The sequence below is a fragment of the Crocuta crocuta genome, unplaced genomic scaffold (assembly GCF_008692635.1).
Source record: "Crocuta crocuta isolate KB4526 unplaced genomic scaffold, BGI_CrCroc_1.0 scaffold140, whole genome shotgun sequence".
In the NCBI taxonomy this organism is placed as follows: domain Eukaryota; kingdom Metazoa; phylum Chordata; class Mammalia; order Carnivora; family Hyaenidae; genus Crocuta; species Crocuta crocuta.
Window position 1 is genome coordinate 3,706,402 of NW_027527775.1, and position 19,963 is coordinate 3,726,364.

The window sequence follows — 19,963 nt, forward strand, 5'->3', positions numbered from 1 at the left end:
CCTAAACATCTCCCATAATGGAGGTCTAATGATCCAGTGATTTCTATGAAAGTATCACATGTACTTCATTTATGGATTCATTTGTTCACCTACTAAAAAAATGACATAATTCCTAGTTGAACAGCTGTATTCTGAGTATCACAGCAATGTACTCCATAAGCCATCATTGGAGAGGTTCTTCCTCATCCCCTTGCTGGGCATTCTGTCTCGCATTTCTCCCTTTATTCTAAAATTACAATCTCCAAAATTACCTTCTTTCTTGATTTGTTAACTTTCTTGTTGTATGTCTCACAGTGGAAGATCTGTTCAGATAAGAACGTTTGTAACTCTAGGAACATACAGGGCCTGGCATAATATGTGTGCTCGGTGTATTTTTGTTGAATTAATGGAGAAAATGGTAAAAATGGGAGTTACCACTGAGCAGCACTCTACAAAGAATAGGCTAAGATTCAAAAAGAGAATTTAGAGTCAGTGTTTTTATATATAAATTTGAGCGACAGATTTTAATAACAGTATAGAGGTCTGCCTATCTTGCTTGGATAATGAAGAAAGGTGTAAGTATTAATCAACTAGCCCATCTTGAGAACTGGTGTTAGTTTTTTTTAGGCTGTATGCTATGAAATCCAGCAAATAAATACTGAAAAGCAGAGAGAGTGTGTGTGTGTGTGTGTGTGTGTGTGTGTGTTTGTGTGTGTATGTATTCAATATATGAAAATAGCAATTTATGTATGATATATTGTTATATTGTCCTACATATGTAGATTTATACATATATATTTATATATAATGCATATATACAATATATATTTATGCAAAGTAATATATATTGAATAATAAAATTGGGATGTCCTGACTTTACTAATATTTTTAAACATAATTTATCATTTTTTTGCTTTGGATATCTGCTTGATATACACTGGAATCAAAAATTAGGCTGGGATGAATAATATTTCTTAACTATTTAGAATATACTTAAACTTAACATTTCTTAGAGAATATTTAACTCAATTTAGGTATCCACATGAATGTACCTCAAGAAAAGATTTTTTGTTTACTGAATTAAATATGTATAAGTCCTGCCTCCTGGAACTTGTAAACTAACAATATATTAACAGATTGATATTGGGAAAAGATGTATAATTTTTAAATTTTTCATAGTATACTTCCCAAGGAGTTAACTGAAAATTGAATTCATACAATGTCTGTGAACTAATAATAACATCTAAAATGAGATTTTTATAATAGTTGATTTCAAACTGCTGGGCTCCAGGATGAAATATTTTATTGTGCTGGAAAATAACACTTTTATGTGCAATTTTCATGGTCACTACAGTAATGGTGGGGGGTTATTTTCATTTAAGCATATAAAACCCTAGGTTTGTATATTTATATAATATGCACCCATAAGTGAATATTTGTATAATATACACACACATGTATATATATCATATTATATGGATCCATTATTGTTTGGGATTACAATAGAATATGTAAACAAATGCATGAGAAAAAGCTTAATATTTTCAGGCCCTAGGACCCAATTTCTTAAATAATTATTTTTATACTTCTCATTGCTTGAGTTGTGTTTTCTCAGCAACAAATCTTAAGAATTTGGTTTTCACCTTGTACATTTCAACATTACCATTTTAGCTACAGGCAAAATTCTCCCATTTGTGGATTCCTGATTGGATTTCATAAGCCTTCTTGTTAAAACTCCAAAATTTTTTTCTCATATGTTTTTTATTTGTAGTAATAATTTGTTATTTATTGAATATCTGCATTGTCCTAAATGCACTAATGTTTCTACGAATTGGTTATAGTATTTATCAATGGCACCCATGAAATGTTATGATAGAATATTATCCCTACACTTGGAGATTTGCCTATTGCATATTCATCAGTGAAACTAAACTGTTTCATTATACTCACAAACCTAGAAGAAAAAATGTGTTTTTCTTCATTGATGATGTAGGTCCTCCAGGCCCTAAAGGTGATCGGGGAGCGATTGGATTTCCTGGAAGCCGAGGATTCCCAGGACCGATGGGCAAGATCGGGAGGGCAGGTACTGGGATAATCTATGTTTTCTCTGTGGTCTGTGTAAAATGTGCACCAGAGCATAGATGTTTCCCCCTGTGCTTGCATAGCAAAAACAAGAGCCATCCTAGGATGCATAGTAGATGCACGTGTAGTTTTTCTTGTGGTCTGAAACATTTAGAAAGTAATTTCTGTCTACCTGAGCAGCTTCTATGTTCCAAAGGAAAAGTCTTTAAAAAAAAAAAAAAAAAAAAGACAACAGAGGATTTATAATCTCTGCCCAACTGTCAGTCACATGAAGAATGGTATCTATCTATCTTAGAAGAAGAGAGTGGAAAGATTCACACACACACACACAAAGTATAAATATCCTTTTAACTAAAACTGGCCAAACCCTGGGAAGTTACAGTTAGCAATCCACAGATAGGTCAGAAGTCCTAGTCTATGCAAGGTAAACTGGCTGCTATTATATATTAGTTCTTAATAAGCTACATTATCCAGGCTTTTCAGAATTTACATACGTGATGACATTATTTCTACTCCTTATAGCTGCAGCCTGAGCTTGCATTGTGAGCTTTACACAGAAATTTTAGAAGTAGGGAGGCTTATTGTTTCTAATCTCAAAGTAAATTCTGACTAAGGGAATAGGCTTCTTATCACTGAGGTGTTTTTTTAAATAGGTTTTGTTTGTTAGAGTAGTTTTGGGTTTCTAGAAAAACTGCACAGAAAATACAGGAAGTTCCCATAAACCCACATCCATTTTCCCTGTTATTAACATCTTGCATCAGTGTGGTGCCTTTGTTACAATTGTTGAGCCAGTATTGATACATTATTCCTAACTTATAACCACAGTGTATATTCGAGTTCACTCTTGGACATTTTGTGGGTTTTGACAAATACAAATGATCTGTATCCACCACTAGAGTGTCATACAGAGCAGTTTAACTGCCTTAAAGGTCCCCTGGGGTCCACCTACTCCTCACCACCCCACTCCCTCCCACCCCTGCCTACCCCTAATCTGTTTGCACTCTCCATGGTTTTGCCTTTTCCAGAAGGTCATACAGTTGAAATTATACTGTATGTAATCATTTCAGATTGGCTTATTCCATTTAGCAGTATGCACTGAAGCTTCTCCATGTCTTTTTGTGGCCTGATAGCTCATTTATTTTTAATATTCAGTATATTCTGATGTATGGATATATCACAGTTTGTAGATCCATTCACCTATTTGAAGGACCTTGTGGTACTTAACAAGTTTGGGCAGGCATGAATAAAGCTGCTGACATGAGTTTACCTAGAAGTTTGATTGCTGCATCAGATGGTAAACCTATATTTAATTCTGTGAGAAACCACCAGACTGTCTTCCAAAGTGTACCGTTTTGCACAACCACCAACAGTGAATGAGAGTTCTCATTGTCCACATCCACACTGGCCTTGGGGGTTGCCAGCGTTTTGGATTTTCAAAATTTTAATAAGTGTGTTGAGGTACTGTTTTTTTTTTAACCTTTGTTTATGTCATTTTGAGAAAGGAAGGGAGGGAGAGAGAGAGAGAGAGACATTGATCACGAGTGAGGGAGAGAGAGAAGCCCAAGCAGGCTCCACGCTCAGCACAGAGCTCTGTGCCTATCAATCTCACAACCCCCAGATTATGACCTGAGCCGGCGTCAAGAGTTGGACATTTGACTGAGCTGCCCAGGCACCCTGAGGCATTTTTAATAGTATCACTGTTTATGGACTATGTCCATGGCAATTAGGGTTGAAGAAAAATCAGCTAGCCACCAATAAGCAGCCTTCAATCAGACCCAATTACCTGAACTGAATGGTATATTTATATACCAACCATCTCTAAAACTGTCTAGCTTTAATCAGGCCTTTTTGGCAAAATGGGAAGAAGTGTTCATTTGTTAATTTGTTTGAAATTATCTACATCCTTCAGGAATTGCTGAATTTCCTAACTGAGCAATTTGTGTGCGGTAGATAAATATATTTAAAAACCCTGAATTTGACAAAATTGCAAAACTACTTATAGTTTCCAAGATAATTTAAATAGTTCCATGGAGTGAGAAAACATTTTATCTGTATTCTAACTTTAAAACTAAAGTGGTGTGTTAATCTACTATCTGTCTTAAATAGGTAGTCATTATTATCCCTGGCAAAATGATGGTAAGATTTTGTTTGGGACTCTTTCTGATACAGTCTATTTGTAACTTTCTAATTACATTAAATCAGAAAGGGTAACTTCATACATGAATATCACTCTGAGCTCTGAGTAAATCAGAGCTATTAATTTGTCTTTCTGGAAAATCTGCATAAAACAGGGAAGGAATGTTAAGAAGGCCTTAGTCTTTCTCATCCTCATCTGTCTGTTATGTATAACCTTCCTGCATGGTCAGGGATGATGTTAATAATAAAGCACAGAAGAGACATATGACTGTACACAACTTAGCTGATTTAATGAAAAATAAGCTTCCTCATTTATTGAGTGCCTATATTTCCTTCTACACAGTGCTTGGAGCAGAGGATACAAAAGTAGCTGACTGTCCGCCCTTAAGTGTTCTCCCAGAAATTCCTCGCAATGGCCGCTCTTCTAAAATTTAATCAACAAGGTCATTCTGTAATGTGTACGTGCACCATCTAATCTTAGGTGGTTCATTTGAGAAGAGTATATGTTTGTCAGAATGGTATGAATTTGAATTTCATGTTGGCACATAGTCGTTGCATGTCTGTTGTTTACTCTCTTGGGAAATACAGGGAAAGCATAGTATGGTTGGTACTTGACAGAAATAGCATAGCATAGTATATCCTTAAAAAAAAAAAGAGCACCTCCCCACCTGTTTAAGTCTATATGTGCCTCAGTTTCCTCATCTAAGTACGAGGCTATTAAGAGGACCCATATTTCAGAATTTCTGTAATAACCAAATGAATTAAATGTTTTAAAGTACTTCAAACCATTCCTATAACAAAGCAAGCTACATATACATGTTAGTTATTAGCTACTGCCTGTACAAGCTTCAGGGTTTTTCTCCCCCACTACCAAACTCCTACAGTTCAACAAATGCTCTCTAATCAAAGTATTTGAGAGAGCATTCACTGATTCATTCACCCAGTCAACACAATTTTACGGGAGTTCACTGTGTGCTACAGATCAATATAGCATATCCCATAAGGGGCAGGAATGAAAAAAATGCAGAGGCAATTGGCTGTAATGCCATGTGGTAGGTAATAAACATTGGTGAATTAGGACCAAATACTATGGAAGCAGAGAGTAGAGAGTGATTAATTCTGTACGGCAAGACAATGTGTTACAGAGGACATAGTGTTAGTGCTGGCCTAAAGCATGTATAATAGGTTATATACCTGAAACTAGGAGACTATTGTATGTAAACTATACTTAAATTTAAAAAAAAAAAAATGCATACAATTTCTTTAGGTCTAAGGTTCTCAAACTTTACCAGCGATTAGAATCACCTATAAGACCTATTAAAATGACCTACTTGGCTCTACCCCAGAGTTTTTCTTTTTTTTTTTTTTTAAGTTTATTTTGAGAGAGAAAGAGATCGTTCATGGGAACACATGAGGGACAGAGAGAGAGTGAGAGAGAGAACCCCAAGCAGGCTTGACGCTGTCAGCACAGAGCCCACTAAGGGGCTCAGTCTCACCAACTGTGAGATCATGACCTGAGCCAAAATCAAGACTCAGATGCTCAACCAGTTGAGTGACCCAGGTGCCCCTACCCCCAGAGCTTTTAATTCAGCAGTTTGGGGGCTGGGATCCCTTGAAAATTTTTAGTCCTCACAAGTTCCCAGGTGATAGTGATGATGTTCCAGGGACCACACTTTGAGAACTATATCTTCAGGGAAAGAAAAGGGGTGGAGAAAGAGAAACTCTGCAAAAGCAGAGAAAAGATATCCTTAGGATGTCACTGCCTTATTTAAAACTCAAATTCAGTGGGGCGCCTGGGTGGCTTAGTCGGTTAAGCCTCCGACTTTCGCTTAGGTCATGATCTCGCGGTTCGTGGGTTCGAGCCCCGCGTCAGGTTCTGTGCTGACTGCCAGCTCAGAGCCTGGAGCCTGTTTCAGAGTCTGTGACTCCCTCTCTCTCTGACCCTCCCCTGCTCACGCTGTCTCTCTCTCTCTCCTAGAAATAAATTTAAAAAACATTAAAAATTAAAAAAAAAACTCAAATTCAGTAGAAATGTGAGCATCATGCTGGTACTACTTTAGTTATACTTTAGATTAAAACAATGAATAATAGAGTCTGTCCTCCCCAAGAATCTGAAGAAGGTAGTAAAATTAAAAATAAAATCCAGTATTGCCCTATTCTAATCAATGACACAACTTGGACTATCTGAATAATATTTAAACGATTAACATATTTAAGAAGGAGCATCCTGTTGGGGTGCCTGGGTGGTACAATAGGTTAAGAGTCTTGCTCTTGATTTCAGCTCAGGTCATGATCTCACAGTTTGTGAGACTGAGCCCTGCATTGGGCTCTGCACTGACAGTGAGGAAATTGCTTCGGATTATCTCTCTTCTCTTACTCTGTCCCTCCCCTGCTCACTTTCTCTCTGTCTCTCAAAATAAGTAAACTTAAAAAAAAAATAACACCCTATTTATTTTGTCTTTGCTTTCCTTTTCTTCCCTGCCCTGTGTCTTTCCTTCCACATGTAATAATTCCTTGCTATGTATACAAGTTGCAATGCTAGATACTGGGCAATGAGCATTAAAAGACCCGGTCCTTAATAGTCCTTAAAAGAAAGGAAAGGCTTTATGTTGTCTTGCTGCATAACAGGTCTATAGAATAGAGGAGTTACAAATTGACATATTGATTTCAAAAAGCTTTGAGAATTTAACTGAAATGCAATCTTACATATCTTCAGAATCCCTGCATATAACCTTATTGAATGAACTAGGCTTTACAGCATGTAAATAATGTGCTTCCCTTCAACTGAACTCACAGAGCCCATTCAAAGTCCGAATGTAAGGGTGAGTTATGGTCTTTCTTCGGAGTATTTAAAACTCTCGGCCATAAATGGTCCATTTATTTATTTGACAGATAATTACTGAACATTTTCTCTGTGAAATTCATGGAAATAGTCCTAGATCAGTGAATATATGGGTTTGGAGTTCAGAGGAGAGGCCAGAGATAGAAAGACAAAGTTGTAACTTTGAAATCATATATATGATTATATAAATGTGTATTGGAATCATTGGTTTTAATACTATTTCATGAGTAGCTGGTGAGAGAAGAGGCCTAGGATGAAGCCTTAACTAGTGAGGTACAGGATCCTTAGTCAGAGCAAAGCAGTGGGTTGAAAGGAAGCAGCCAGTGTGATTAAGAAAAGCTGGGGAATGTGGTGTGAAAAAGCCAAAGGCAAGAGTGAGTTTCACAAGGTGGTCAAGTAAGATGAACTCTAGAGAAGCCTCTTTGCCTTTGTTGTTATAAGGATGTCACCTTTATTGAGAGCAGTTTCTATGGGGTGGGTGGAAACCACATGGGGGGCTGCTCAGAGGTGACCAGGTCCAGGATTGGCAGGAACATGGAGGTGGAGTCAGTTCTTGAATGGTCTGACTCTCCGAGAAGAGATCTGGTTTTTCTTTCTTGTGGTTTTAATTTGATTTGTTTTGTTTTTCTTTAAAAGAGATTTGAATACCACTTAAATGCTGATAAAATAAGGGAGTGTTTGAAGAGACCTAGGAAGGAGGGGTAAGGTTAATGAGAAGGTTGAAGGTGAAGGCTTCAGGAAATAGGAAGCAGCCTTTGGCCTAGAGAGGAGAAAGGTCACATCTAAAGTTGAAATAGCTGAAGACCTGGGCTAACTAATGAGGGCATCCATGAAAAAAATGAGTAACCTAGTGTTCTAGCCCATAGTAGGGGCACTAAAAATGCTTGAAATCATAATGAAGTTATTGAAAATACCTCCCCTTTTATTTAAAGTTAGAATGTCAATTCTTACATATTTATTTCTTACTTTATAATGGCTTTCAGAAATGTAAGCTCCTTATATTTGATTGAAGAGTGCCACACATGGAAAGAGATTAACTCCAGGTTTTGACAAAGTTCTTGGGCTCCATTTTAGCCAAAGTTATCATTGTAAAGGAGGGATACACTCCTTTTCTCTAGAAGGATGTTTTTGATGTGTTTACTTGTGAGAAAAAAACCCCAACAGTCTTCTGTGAGGAGATCTTTGAGTCATGCTAGAGTAACTTAAAACATTTGTATTTGTTTATAAGAAGAAAAAAAGGGGGGGGGGTTCATTGTAGCATTTAAGAAAAGTGACATAAAAAATAAAACTGATTTAAAAAAAATTTTTATGGTTTATTTATTTCAGAGAGAGAGAGAGACAGCATGAGCAGGGGAGGGTCAGAGAGAGGGGGAGATACAGAATTCAAAGCAGCCTCCAGGCTCTGAGCTGTCAGCACAGAGCCCGATGCTGGGCTTGAACCCACAAACCGTGAGATCATGACCTGAGCCGAAGTCGGATGCTTAACCGACTGAGCCACCCAGGCTCCCCATAAAACTGCTTTTTTATCAATCATAAGATCCTAGAGCTGACAGGATATGAGTGGGTCATTCACTCAGGGCTCTGGCTTGAGCATTTTATTCTTAAACTATCCAAAACAATTGTAGTATAAAAAGACTCCCAAGAAAAGTGTACAGCCTCCTTCTTTTTTTCTAATTAATGTGAAAATGATCAAATTAAGCTTGCTTATTATATTACTTTCTCTGAAAAGAACTGATCATTACACCCTTTTAAATCCCCCTCTGCCAATTTTTGTTTAATATCTTAGACTTTTGCTATTGGAGAAATGGAGATACTATATCTCATGAAAGTAGATCATCAAAAAAATGGGAAAAGATTTGAGTGCTTTGATAAATTAATGATTTTTGAAAGTTTCACATTTTTGAAATGTCTAAATCACAATTAAAAAGTGAATATAATTATGTACAGTTTAATCATGTATGCAAAATGGTTAGAGACAATGTCTAATAGGGAATGGTTGGTATTTCGTGAAATCTGCACAATGAAATTTTAATTGGTAACAACTTATGCTTTTTAAGTGCTGAATCTCAATTCTCACGTTACTTATCAATATACTTTCATATTTTTAAATATGATAAATTGGGGATCAAAAAATCTCTCAATCATAAGAATAAATGTTCAAAAAGAAAGATGAACACAAAGTAAATGAAATTAGGGAAACAAAAAATTTTCAAAACCCAAATAAAGATTAAGACTTTAAAGTAAAATCTAAAATATTTGTGCAATATTCTCTCTCCCTCTCTCAAAATAAATGAATAAATAAACATTAAAATAATTGTGCCATAAAACGTGAACCAAGATGAACAAGTCCTTTCTAGATCACTGAGAATAAAACCACAGTGAGACCCTTCTAGGTGGGACCCATCTAGCATAGCTTTTGTAGATATTGTAAAATAATGAAAGCTAACCTCTCTTATTTTCATCTCTTGTGGGCAAGATGCTTTATAAGCATTGTTGCTAATTTTCAAGGTAACTCTTCACAGGAAGGTGTTATTTTTTTTTTTTTTTTGCTTGATAGAAGAACAAACTTTCAGTTCAGAAAGGTTTGAAAACTTGTTTTGAGCCACATGCTTGGTAAGTAACAGAACAAATAGGGATTTTCAAAATTACTATTATTCTGTTACAGGGCCATGGGTTTTCAACTATGTCCACTGAGCTCTTGGATGGAAAGTTAGAGGGTCTTGACTTTGTTGGGGGACATCAAGAACATGAACAAAGAGTCTCACTTAGAGACAGGGACTATTAGGATCAGCCAAGAAGGGACAAGGTAAATATCTGAGGAATGCTGGAAGAGTCAATAAGCAAGAAGAGACCCGCTCTCAGGAGATGAAATTGTTACAGTTAAAATCTCTTGTTGGTACTAGAAGATGATCTTCTGGATATACCTTTGAAAGTGGAGCTGGAGGGGCACCTGGGTGGCTCAGTGGGTTAAGTGTCCGACTTTGGCTCAGGTCATGACTTTGAAGTTTATGAGTTGGAGCCCGACATTGTGCTTGTACCACACCCCTATGTAAACAGATAAGATTTCTGAAAGCCAAAGTAAGTAGCCCAGAGGTTTAGATGCCCCTCAGACCTTCTTACCTTCCCCCAGAACAGAGTCATCAGGATCCTAACGCTGTAGGAAACTCATTCACAACCGGATATTTGGGATTTTCCCCTCTTAACACACAGAAAGCCAGATAAAGTATAATCAAAAATACAGAAATCAAGATTTAAAATGAGATGAAAGACACAAGGCACTCTGGGGGAGAGAGGAAGGCAGAATAAAAGGAAGGGAAAACAGGAGATGAATAAGCACAAAAATTGCTTATGCCTCAGTTTTGCGTGCTTTAGGAAAATGGGATGTTTAATGCCCTTGTAAATAATTTGAGGTTATGTAAGGGACCTAATATGACTTTTAAAATATAGCCATCATTGAAGTACCTGCGTGGCTCCATCGGTTAAGAGACAGCTCAGGTCTTGATCTCAGGGTTTATGAGTTCAGTCTCCAAGTCAGGCTCTGCCCAGGGTGGTGTGGACCTGCTTGGGATTCTCTCTCATTTCCTCTTTTTGCCCCTCCCCTGCTTGCGCTTTCTGTCTCTCTCTGTCTCTCCATCTCTCTCTCACTCCCAAAATACATTAAAAATGTTTTTAAAAATAAAATGATAGCCATTATTATTAACGTCAACATTATTGTATTTGAGCATCTGTAGGTTTGTTCTAAATTTATATTTCAGGTTACTTTGTGATGCTTTGACTCCATTTAAAGCAATTCATTTTTGTCTCCATTTACAGCAATTAATTTTTAATTAGATACAAATAAAATTGTTGCTTTTCTGTTTGTTTGTCTCCAAGGAAATCCTGGACCAAAAGGCCAGAAGGGAGAAAAAGGGAGTGGAAGCTTGCTAAGTAAGTTCACGGTTCGTTGTTTTTATGTGTGGCTTGTAATAAACAAGCTTGTGATCATAGTGGTCTGGGCTCAAGGCAAATGTTGGGAACTTTAGCATTGATCTGGAGAGATTCTGTGCAAGTCAGCCACAGTCTTCTACAAATAAAGCTTGCTAATTGGAGTAAAGCAAATAGATTAACTTACACAACTCTGAGTCTCATGACCCATTCTGTTTTCATGAGGAACACAGTTTAAGTTCCACACAGAAAATTGTTCAGTTTTCAAGCCACTTTCAATCTGCTGAAGAAAAATCTAGTTTATGAATAGAAACCATGATAGCCTCCTCACCTACTAAGTAAGCCTACTGAAAGGCTACATACAGGAATCCCTGCTAATAGGATTATTAGAGGAGGTGTCTTCAACATACCAGGCAGCTAGTCAGTTGTTGTGTGTCTAGGCTGAATCCACACAGATCAAGTGGAAGGATTATGAAGAGGGATCGAGGTTCCAACAGGACCTACGTGTGATGTGTGTGACTCTTAGAGTAGCCACTCCGCACACACAGTGATCATAATCTCTACCCAACCGGGATCTCTTTTAGGTAGATTTTGGCTCGTCCTTTAATGTACCAAAAATGTAGCATTTTTAAGTTGTAGTTATTATTTTAAAACTGTAGTACTAATGTCTCTCCCTTACAACGAAAGTATTATTTTTAAGCGGTATGGTGCATAGATACCGCACTTAGATAATAGGATCTGCACTGGGAATGCCAGCCACTAAAACATAGTGTAAATACAGGATGCTTCTCACAACTGTTGCATTGTTGATCCTGTTTCCCCTAAACCGAACAACATTTAGTATTGGGTATTGCCTCAAGGTGCTTTAGCATCACTCGGTGATTATTAGCGTTGTTATTATTATATTAAGATAATGGAAACAGTAGTATGTTTCTTCACCTTTGTGTCCATTAATTCTGGGATGTGATCACTTCTGATGGCTGGAACACTATATCCCACTTACTGTCCTTGCCCCTTGACACGCCAGGTATTTTCACTGGAGCTGCTTGTAACTCTTCCCTGTCCTCATGTTTATCTCTGTCTTTATCTCTGGTTCTTTTTTATCTCTTTTGCTCCTTTTCCTGAGACTTTCTCTGAGCTACTTAACCTTGACTCTGGGTAGGTTTGGCAAGCAAAGAACTTCTATGTTTTGCAGTCTGTAAACTGAACACTCGCACTGCCTTCTGTTACCAGAGGTTAGCAAATGCTTTAAGTACCTTTTTCAGATACGTTCAGAAATGTTTCTCTTATAGATATTTTCATGGCTGTTTTGAATTTAAGTGCACACTTTCCTTGTGAAAGCAATAATAGGGACATTTCTGTGTACGTGTTTATGACTGCAGACTTCCCTCCATGCACTTCCCCCACCCACCGTAGAGAGTATATATAAACTCCATAATTCTCTCCAAAAGAGATAAAGAAATTGGGGCATCTGGGTGGCTCATCGGTTAGGCGTCCAACTTTGGCTCAGGTTGTGATCTTGCAGCTCATGAGTTCGAGCCCCACGTCGGGCTCTGTGCTGACAGCTCAGAGCCTGGAGCCTGCTTCAGATTCTCTTTCCCTCTCTCTGCTTTCGTTCTGTTTCTCTCTCTCTCAAAAATAAAAATAAACACTAAGAATTTAAAAAAAAGAGAGAAAGAATCATGTACACAAACATTTATACACTTTGTTCTGTTTTTCCTTATTTAAGTTAGTATGTCAGTCATCTGCCCATGTTGGTACAGGTGGCTCTAGCTCTTTTCTCTGGATGACTATGGTCCCATTATATACGTGCTAAGGCACAGTTACTAAAGTGTATCATTCTACCCCCTAGTCATGAGTACTTGATGATACTGTGTTTGCCATGGTTTGGCTTTATTAAGCAATGCTACATTTAGCAGTCTTGGACATGATCTTGTGGAAATATTCTATAATAGAGTATTTGCTAGAAGTAGACTCAATAGTGCCAACGTGGCATGCATTTTACAATGTGATGGTTTCTTGTAAATGGCCTCCGAAATGTTGTACCAATTTATTCTGCATGAGATTGCCTGATTCCCCACATCTCCAACTACTTCTGATTAATAGAACTTTATATTAAATTATTTTGATAAATATATTTAATATATTTTAGGCATGATTAAAATATAAAAAGCATAATCACCGATTTCCTCTTTTGTGCATGTGTCAGGACCAGTACAACTCCCTGATCGTATCTGGGCAGGGCCCTTTTAAGATCAGGCGGGTTGGGCAAGACACCCTCTGCTACCATCTCATTAAAAGGCCCTTCACCTCCGGACAAGTCATGTGCACAAGTGACTCCAAGATCCCTTTGTGGCTCCTCCAAATGACTCTGGTTCCTGTGTGGTACCCAGGCTCCACATGGCTTTCTCTCTGGGTCCTTGGTGCTGTTGGGGCCCTTTTCCCATGCTCAGACCTCTCCCCACTCCAGTCGCCCGCCATCCCCACCATCTGCGAGCACCCTTAGTCGGGATGCCTCCCACGTAGTGACTGGCAAGCTGCTCCTGCCAGTTCTCAGAGCGAGACCAGGAGCCCTCTGCCACCCACTCATCTAATGTCTTACTGAGCCTGCGTTAACCCACTGGGTTCTAGGAGACATCTCATGGATATTGATCATAGATGGGTTCTTGACATTCAGAAACCATACTCTTAACAATTGACAGGGAGGACATAAAAGAAAACCCCTTCATTCATTCATTCACATTCATATTCATGCAGCATATGTTCATTGTGTGCCTCCCGGAGCTGAGCATCACGGCTAATAAGATCACTGTTGTCTCTTGCCCATTTAGAGCCACTTTTCCCTGAAATCCCTAGATGTGTTAACAGGCAATTAGACAACACAGCAGAGCTATATTGGGGGTGGGAATAGGGCTCTACACATATTCAGAGGAGATCAAGATTGTTAAATTCTTTAAGATATTAAAAAATATTCGTTTTTATTTGCTTATTCTACCTTCTTATCTGCTTATTCTACAAATTGTACACACACACACACGCACACCTTATTTTAAGTTTATAGTGAGGTGAAGTAGAGCTTGGACAGTTCTTTCAACACATGTACACCAAAAAATCAAAACTTGTTTCCTGAAGTTACCTGGCTATGTCAAGCAAATATTTTGATCATGAAAAAATAATGCTGAAAACGCTCTACTCCAAAAAGCTCTTTGTGTTTTATGCTTTAAGTATCTAGTATAGGTCCTGCAGATAAAGAAGTATTTCCGTAGAACTGGAAATATTTAATGTAGGTGAAGAAAGGGATGAAAAAGAGAAAGAGGAAGAAAAAAAGGAAGAAAAGGCAGACTGAAACAAGGAACAGGAAAAATGTAGGGTACCGTGTTGTTTTTGAGGTTCTCTCTGTTTATTAACAAATCACATTTTCACATGTCTCATTTTCTCCAAGATTTACAGATAGTCCCAGGCATCACAGTCCTTGATTTCTAGTAGAGTTCTAAGTACTGTGTCCATGTGTCTCTCAGCCCTTCCATTCCCTCTCCTGGCAAACGGACATCATGACACCTACCTCACAGGGTTGTTGTGAGGATCGCATGAGATACCGTGTGTGTGAAGATGTTCTCTGTAAAATCATAAAGTGCTTTAAATACCTAAGGTCTGCTTCATGGTGGTCTCTCTGAACCAGACCTGCTGTCCCTTGCTGGTATCATGCAGACATTTAAAACCTGTTATCAGGATAAGGAGGCAAAGCAAAATGAAAATGCAAGAAGCCAAATAAATGTCACAGACAAAAAGACGCTAGAGAAGAAGATGTGATTTTACATTAGATAGAGGAATGGAAGTGTGACCAGATCACAAATCAGGGAGTTTGTCTGAGCTGAGCAGAAGAGCGTAAGTTATAAATAAAAGAAGCGACTAAACGGAGTGTGTGCCAGAGGCCAGAAGCTGTCAACAGAGGTCAGAACAAAATGTCAGCCTAATAAAACAAGAATCCAGTCTCTGAAGGATGAAGAGTGAGCCCAAGAGTCTGCTGATGAGGAAGCTCCACGAAAGGTTGAAACAAATTAGAGTGGTCAGTGGTCCTGTGGGTCTGTGCCTGCGTGACACCAAAGTCTGCCAGAATAAAAAAAGATGAGGAGGAGGAATCAGCCAGTCCTGAGATAGTCCTTAATATTAGAAAACTGGCAGTGTTGATGAGCCTGTTAATGCAAACACCTAGAGATGAGTTGAAGCTCTTTGTCCGTGGTTTCATTAGGTGTGACTTCCGACCCCAGTCTGTACTGGGGGCCAGCTGGAACCTAGTAACCCAACTTCCCTTGCCAGCAGGCCGTGGTCCACATTGGCCACAGAATGATCCTGATCCCAGAGATGGTAGGAAATAATTTCAGGGCGCTCCTTTCACAGGTTGTGTGATACCCCAGAGTGCAAATAGATTCTAAGTGGGTGAAATACGAATCCACACTTTCCAAATTATGGGAGAAGGGCTTCTCTTTTCTTCTCCCCTTAGACAAAAGTGGATTCTGAATGCCCAGCTCAAATGCACAAATTATACCAACTTGAGTAATGTGCAATGGAAGAGAAAGAAGATGGCACCAAGGTCTCATGCTTATCACGAGGCTTCCTCTGTTCTCTTCTCGCCCAACTTGGAAGTGTGTTTCAGTCAAGCAAAAGCAATTCCAACTATACAATTAAACACTTTGTGTGAGGCCCTGTCCTAAACATACCAATTACCAATGTGTCATTGGTTAGTGTTTTTTACTGTGCTTTGTTCATGCCCAGTGAGGCTATAATTAGAATGTGAATTTAAACTGTCTTATTTTAAAACTCATGTAATGATATGAAATATCAGTGTGTCTTCCACAAATCCTGAGGACTTTGCACACTCTCAAGTGAATTCTGGTCTTTCTCAAAGCATCCAGTTGACCAAAGTGAAACCTTCTCCTCCAAACAATGAATAATTATAACGGTGAACATTTGAACAACACTGGGTGTGCACCAGGGGCTTTTGATGCATTATCTCATTTAATCCTCAGAAGAGCCTTTGAAGTAGGTACTTTTGTTATTCCCATTTTAGTAGATTGGAAACTGAAGCTCACTGCTGATAAATGGAAGGGCAGAAACTCAAAGACTTTTTTGTAACTATGACTCGATTCAACACCCACATTCTAGTTTTATCTGTTCTGCATAGCATGGAGGGTGTGGAGAAAAGAAGAAGGAAAAGAGAGAGATTTGTAATAAGCAATTTGGTTGTCCAGAATGGGCATAATAATTTAAAGACACTAAGCAGATGAAGATTCTTAGAGTATGACTTCCATTATTTCAAATTAAAAAAAAAAAACAACATTCTCAATTTCGATTTGTTTATGCTTCTACTTTCACATATGCGTTCAGTTGCCTCCCGTTCTGCCCCACATCTGTTATCCGGAAACATAGCGTCCCTGGAATAACTGAATTTGCATTGTCGGTAATAAGAGTTCTTATGAGCAAGAGGGAAAGGAACTACCTGTTAATATTCTGTCTTTATTTCAGTATCAGGCTCTATTTTCACATTTTTTTTAATACAATGTGGCAGCTTTGTTGTTCCTCTTCTGTTATTGTATCTGCTTTTATTTTTAAAAAATTTTTAAATGTTTTATTTATTTCTGAGAGAGTGAGAGAGAGAGAGACAGACAGCGTGAACACAGGAGGGTCAGAGAGACCGGGAGGCACAGAATCTGAAATAGGCTCCAGGCTCTGAGCTGTCAGCACAGAGCCTGATGTGGNGACCAAGGTATCCTGGAGCCATGTGGCTCCAGGTAACTTAGCTAAGTGCTGCTCTTTCTCCACAGTCTATGTTTTTATAGCTTCGTGTGAGTCCACGAGTTGTTGTCCAAATGTGTAACTTTACATTAACTCAATGAATGTGTTCCTGGATAGCAGAAATCACTAATATGTCGTGGAAATTGAAATAGAGATTTAAATCAGGAATGGATCCAGCAGTCTGCATGTGCTTGTTGAGTCCTTGTTTCAGGCTGACTTAACACAGCCCAACTCCTACCAGAGCCAATTAGAAGGAAAGACTAAAACAATCCGTACAAGTCCACTCAAGTCTTTCGCACCATCTGAAATTCATCCAGTTACATGCCTGAATGCCTATGGATGAGACCCAATGCGGCACTTCCCATCCTCCACAACCTCAGAAGACCAAACGGCTTGCCTGCCCCTCTTCAGAGAACCTGGTGCTGGCTTCCCACTCTGCAGTCAGTTTAGTCTTACACCAACGCAAGCTGATTTCCTTTGTTCCAATGACAGCACTGAGTATGGATTCACAACCAGTACTTGCCCCCTCTCACCCTGGCTTCTCGGAAATGCACTGTCCTGCAGTGGGAAACTCAACACCAAATTCCCAGCACAACACAGTTGCTTGCTTGCACGTGAAGTGTCCAAGAAATATCTCCCATTATGGCTTTACCTACAGGCTTGACCTTCCCTGGGGTGCTCTAGTTATTTCCATTCCCTGCTTCCCTGAGTTACTCACATTCTGCTAACCCCTCACTGCAAAATGAAACGCCTGAATCCCAGCTGCTTTTCAGAGGCTCATTACAGGGAACTATTTAAAGGAATCCTAATATGAATTATTTAGCAAAATGAAAGCCACCCTTCTTCCTAATGATGTTCTGTGTAATTCTGATTTTTCATTGCCTAGAAGTGCTGAAAGGTAAATTGGTTCACCTGAATACAAATATTCAGTTTCTGTGCACAATATTTTTGCAAAAACTCCACATGGCTTATAGCATAATTCATTTATTCCCTACAAAATGATGATCTGTTCTTGCCCAAAACAATCTTTCATGCCAAACTCTCTCCTGTTATAGTCTCCTGTTTTATTCTGTTACCTTCTATATCACCTACACCTAGAAATACTATGTCTATGCCAAAAGAGTATGTACTGTATTACTCAGAAAGTAGCCAAATGAATAATTATTATTAATGTATTTTAAAAGGCCCTTAATAAATACTTTTGCAAGTTTTAAAAAAAAATTTTAATATTCTATTTATTTTTGAGAGTGAGAGAGAGCGCGCGAGCGAGCATGAACGGGGGAGGGGCAGAGAGAGGGAGACAGAATCCCAAGCAGTCCCCAGGCTCTGAGCTGTCAGCACAGACCCCGATACGGGGCTTGAATCTATGAACTGTGAGATCATGACCTGGGCTGAATTTGGCTGCTTATCCGACTGAGCCACCCAGGCGCATCTTTGCCTTTTTTTTTTTTTTTATTAAGAAACTTCTAAGCCTTTAAGGTAGGTTTCTCAGTGACATAGTGGTTATATTTGTTAAAGAGAGGTTTTTATGGTGTTCCGATCATGACATAACAGGGTTGGCCGCTTAGTTCTAATTTATGAAATAAAGAAAAAGCTGTATTCTCAAATTTATACCCATCGAGGTACTCTATTTTTCACTTAATTTGCAGCTAATCAAAAACAAAACAGAGAAAAAAGAGAGAGACGTGTATTGGGCTGCTAGCGTTGCCAGAACAAAGTACCACAGACAGAGGGACTTAAACAACCCAGTCTATCCCCTCCTAGTTCTGAACACCGGAAGTCCAAGATGAAAGTGTCCTCCGGACATGAGTCCTGTTGGACTAGGCCCCACCCGTATGGCCTCGATTACCCTGAACTATCTCCCTGGAGGCCCTGTCTCTACATATAGTCACCTGGGTGTTAGGACCTCCACAGATGTATTTTGGGTGGATCTAATCCAGCCTATAACAGGAGAGTGTCAAGAATTGATGTGTCTGTAGACAGTCTCGTGTCTAAACCTTTGCGGGCAAGGCTGGAACTGTCAGAATGAGCAAGATCTGCTCCACGGGGCTCTGTTGTTTCTTTCTATCTGTCAGGCCTCAAGGCCTAAATTGTGTAGAAGGTAAATGTGAGACATTCAACTGTTTCTCTAGTAATAAAATCAATTTTGCTTTTATTTGTTTCTTATCAATGTTTTGTTCTCACATTTCAGGGAAGTTCTTTTATATTATGGTGTTTTTATGAAATAGTGGTGGCCAGGTGAATTCAGTTTAAATAGATAGTAACCAGTGGTGATTAGATTTTGGAAAAAGAATGACCTGGGAAGCTATTTCTAATGTTTATTATCAGATAATCACTACTTATGTATTTGTAAGAATTTTTTAAGTAGAAAATAATGGAAACCTGTTTGATCAAGAAACAGAATCTACTGATTCACATAAACAAGAATTCCAAAAGGTGGTTGCTTCAGGCTTGATGGGATCCAGGAGTTCAAATAAAGTCATTTAGATTCAGTATCTCTCTCTCATTCTCTCTCTCTCTCTCTCTCTCTCTCATATCCACTCATAGTCCATTAGATTCTTGCATGCCACAGAATATGCACATTTATCCATGTCTGAGAAAGAATGCCACCTTTTGTCCGTCAAAACAATTCTTGCTGTCTCTTCTTAGATACTGAGTTTTTCCTTGACTAAGCACTTTAGTCTCTAAAGGATCGATGCCAGATTATGGGCTGGGCAGGATCACCCCTTCAGAATCTCAGAGTATAGGGCTAAAGGCCCTGAAAAAGTGGATCAACCTAACTGTGCTAGTAAATAATATTTAATAATATTCTTGTTAAGTACTTATTGGACAGCAATATTAGGTCAATTCTTCCATGATGCAAAAGAATTCTTTTACTGTTCTAACATTTCTTCTTGGACTATGGTGAGCATTGGCATGATCTCTAAGGCTTTTATCATATATGGATGGCTGGACTCATACAGAGATTTTTATTTCGGGGATTTGGGTTGTGGACTGCTATGTGTAGTTTCCAGAAACTTTTTTTGGAATTGTGAGGCACAGTATAGTTGAAAATCTCTTTAACACATGATACGTTTGTGGTACCATTACCGATTCCCAGTCTTTGCGCCAGGAATCTGAATTTTTAAGAAATGATAATATTTGCAAGAATACCTGTAATAGAAAGAGTGAGTCTTCTGGGCCAGGTGCTCTACAGAGCACTTTGTC

General features: G+C 38.6%; 1 protein-coding gene across 4 annotated transcripts in view; it reads left to right on the top strand.

The window, feature by feature from the left end:
- MSR1 (macrophage scavenger receptor 1) overlaps positions 1-19,963 on the top strand; it is an 80,425-nt gene that overhangs the window by 40,323 nt on the left and 20,139 nt on the right. For 3 of the 4 annotated variants that reach the window (XM_077772660.1, XM_077772669.1, XM_077772684.1), the window contains exons 7-8: positions 1,973-2,062; positions 10,913-10,966. In XM_077772660.1, coding sequence (XP_077628786.1) covers positions 1,973-2,062; positions 10,913-10,966 — 144 coding nt within the window. Of the gene's footprint in view, positions 1-1,972; positions 2,063-10,912; positions 10,967-13,172; positions 14,612-19,963 lie in introns of those variants that run through there. The other variant, XM_077772675.1, reaches the window with a different exon arrangement.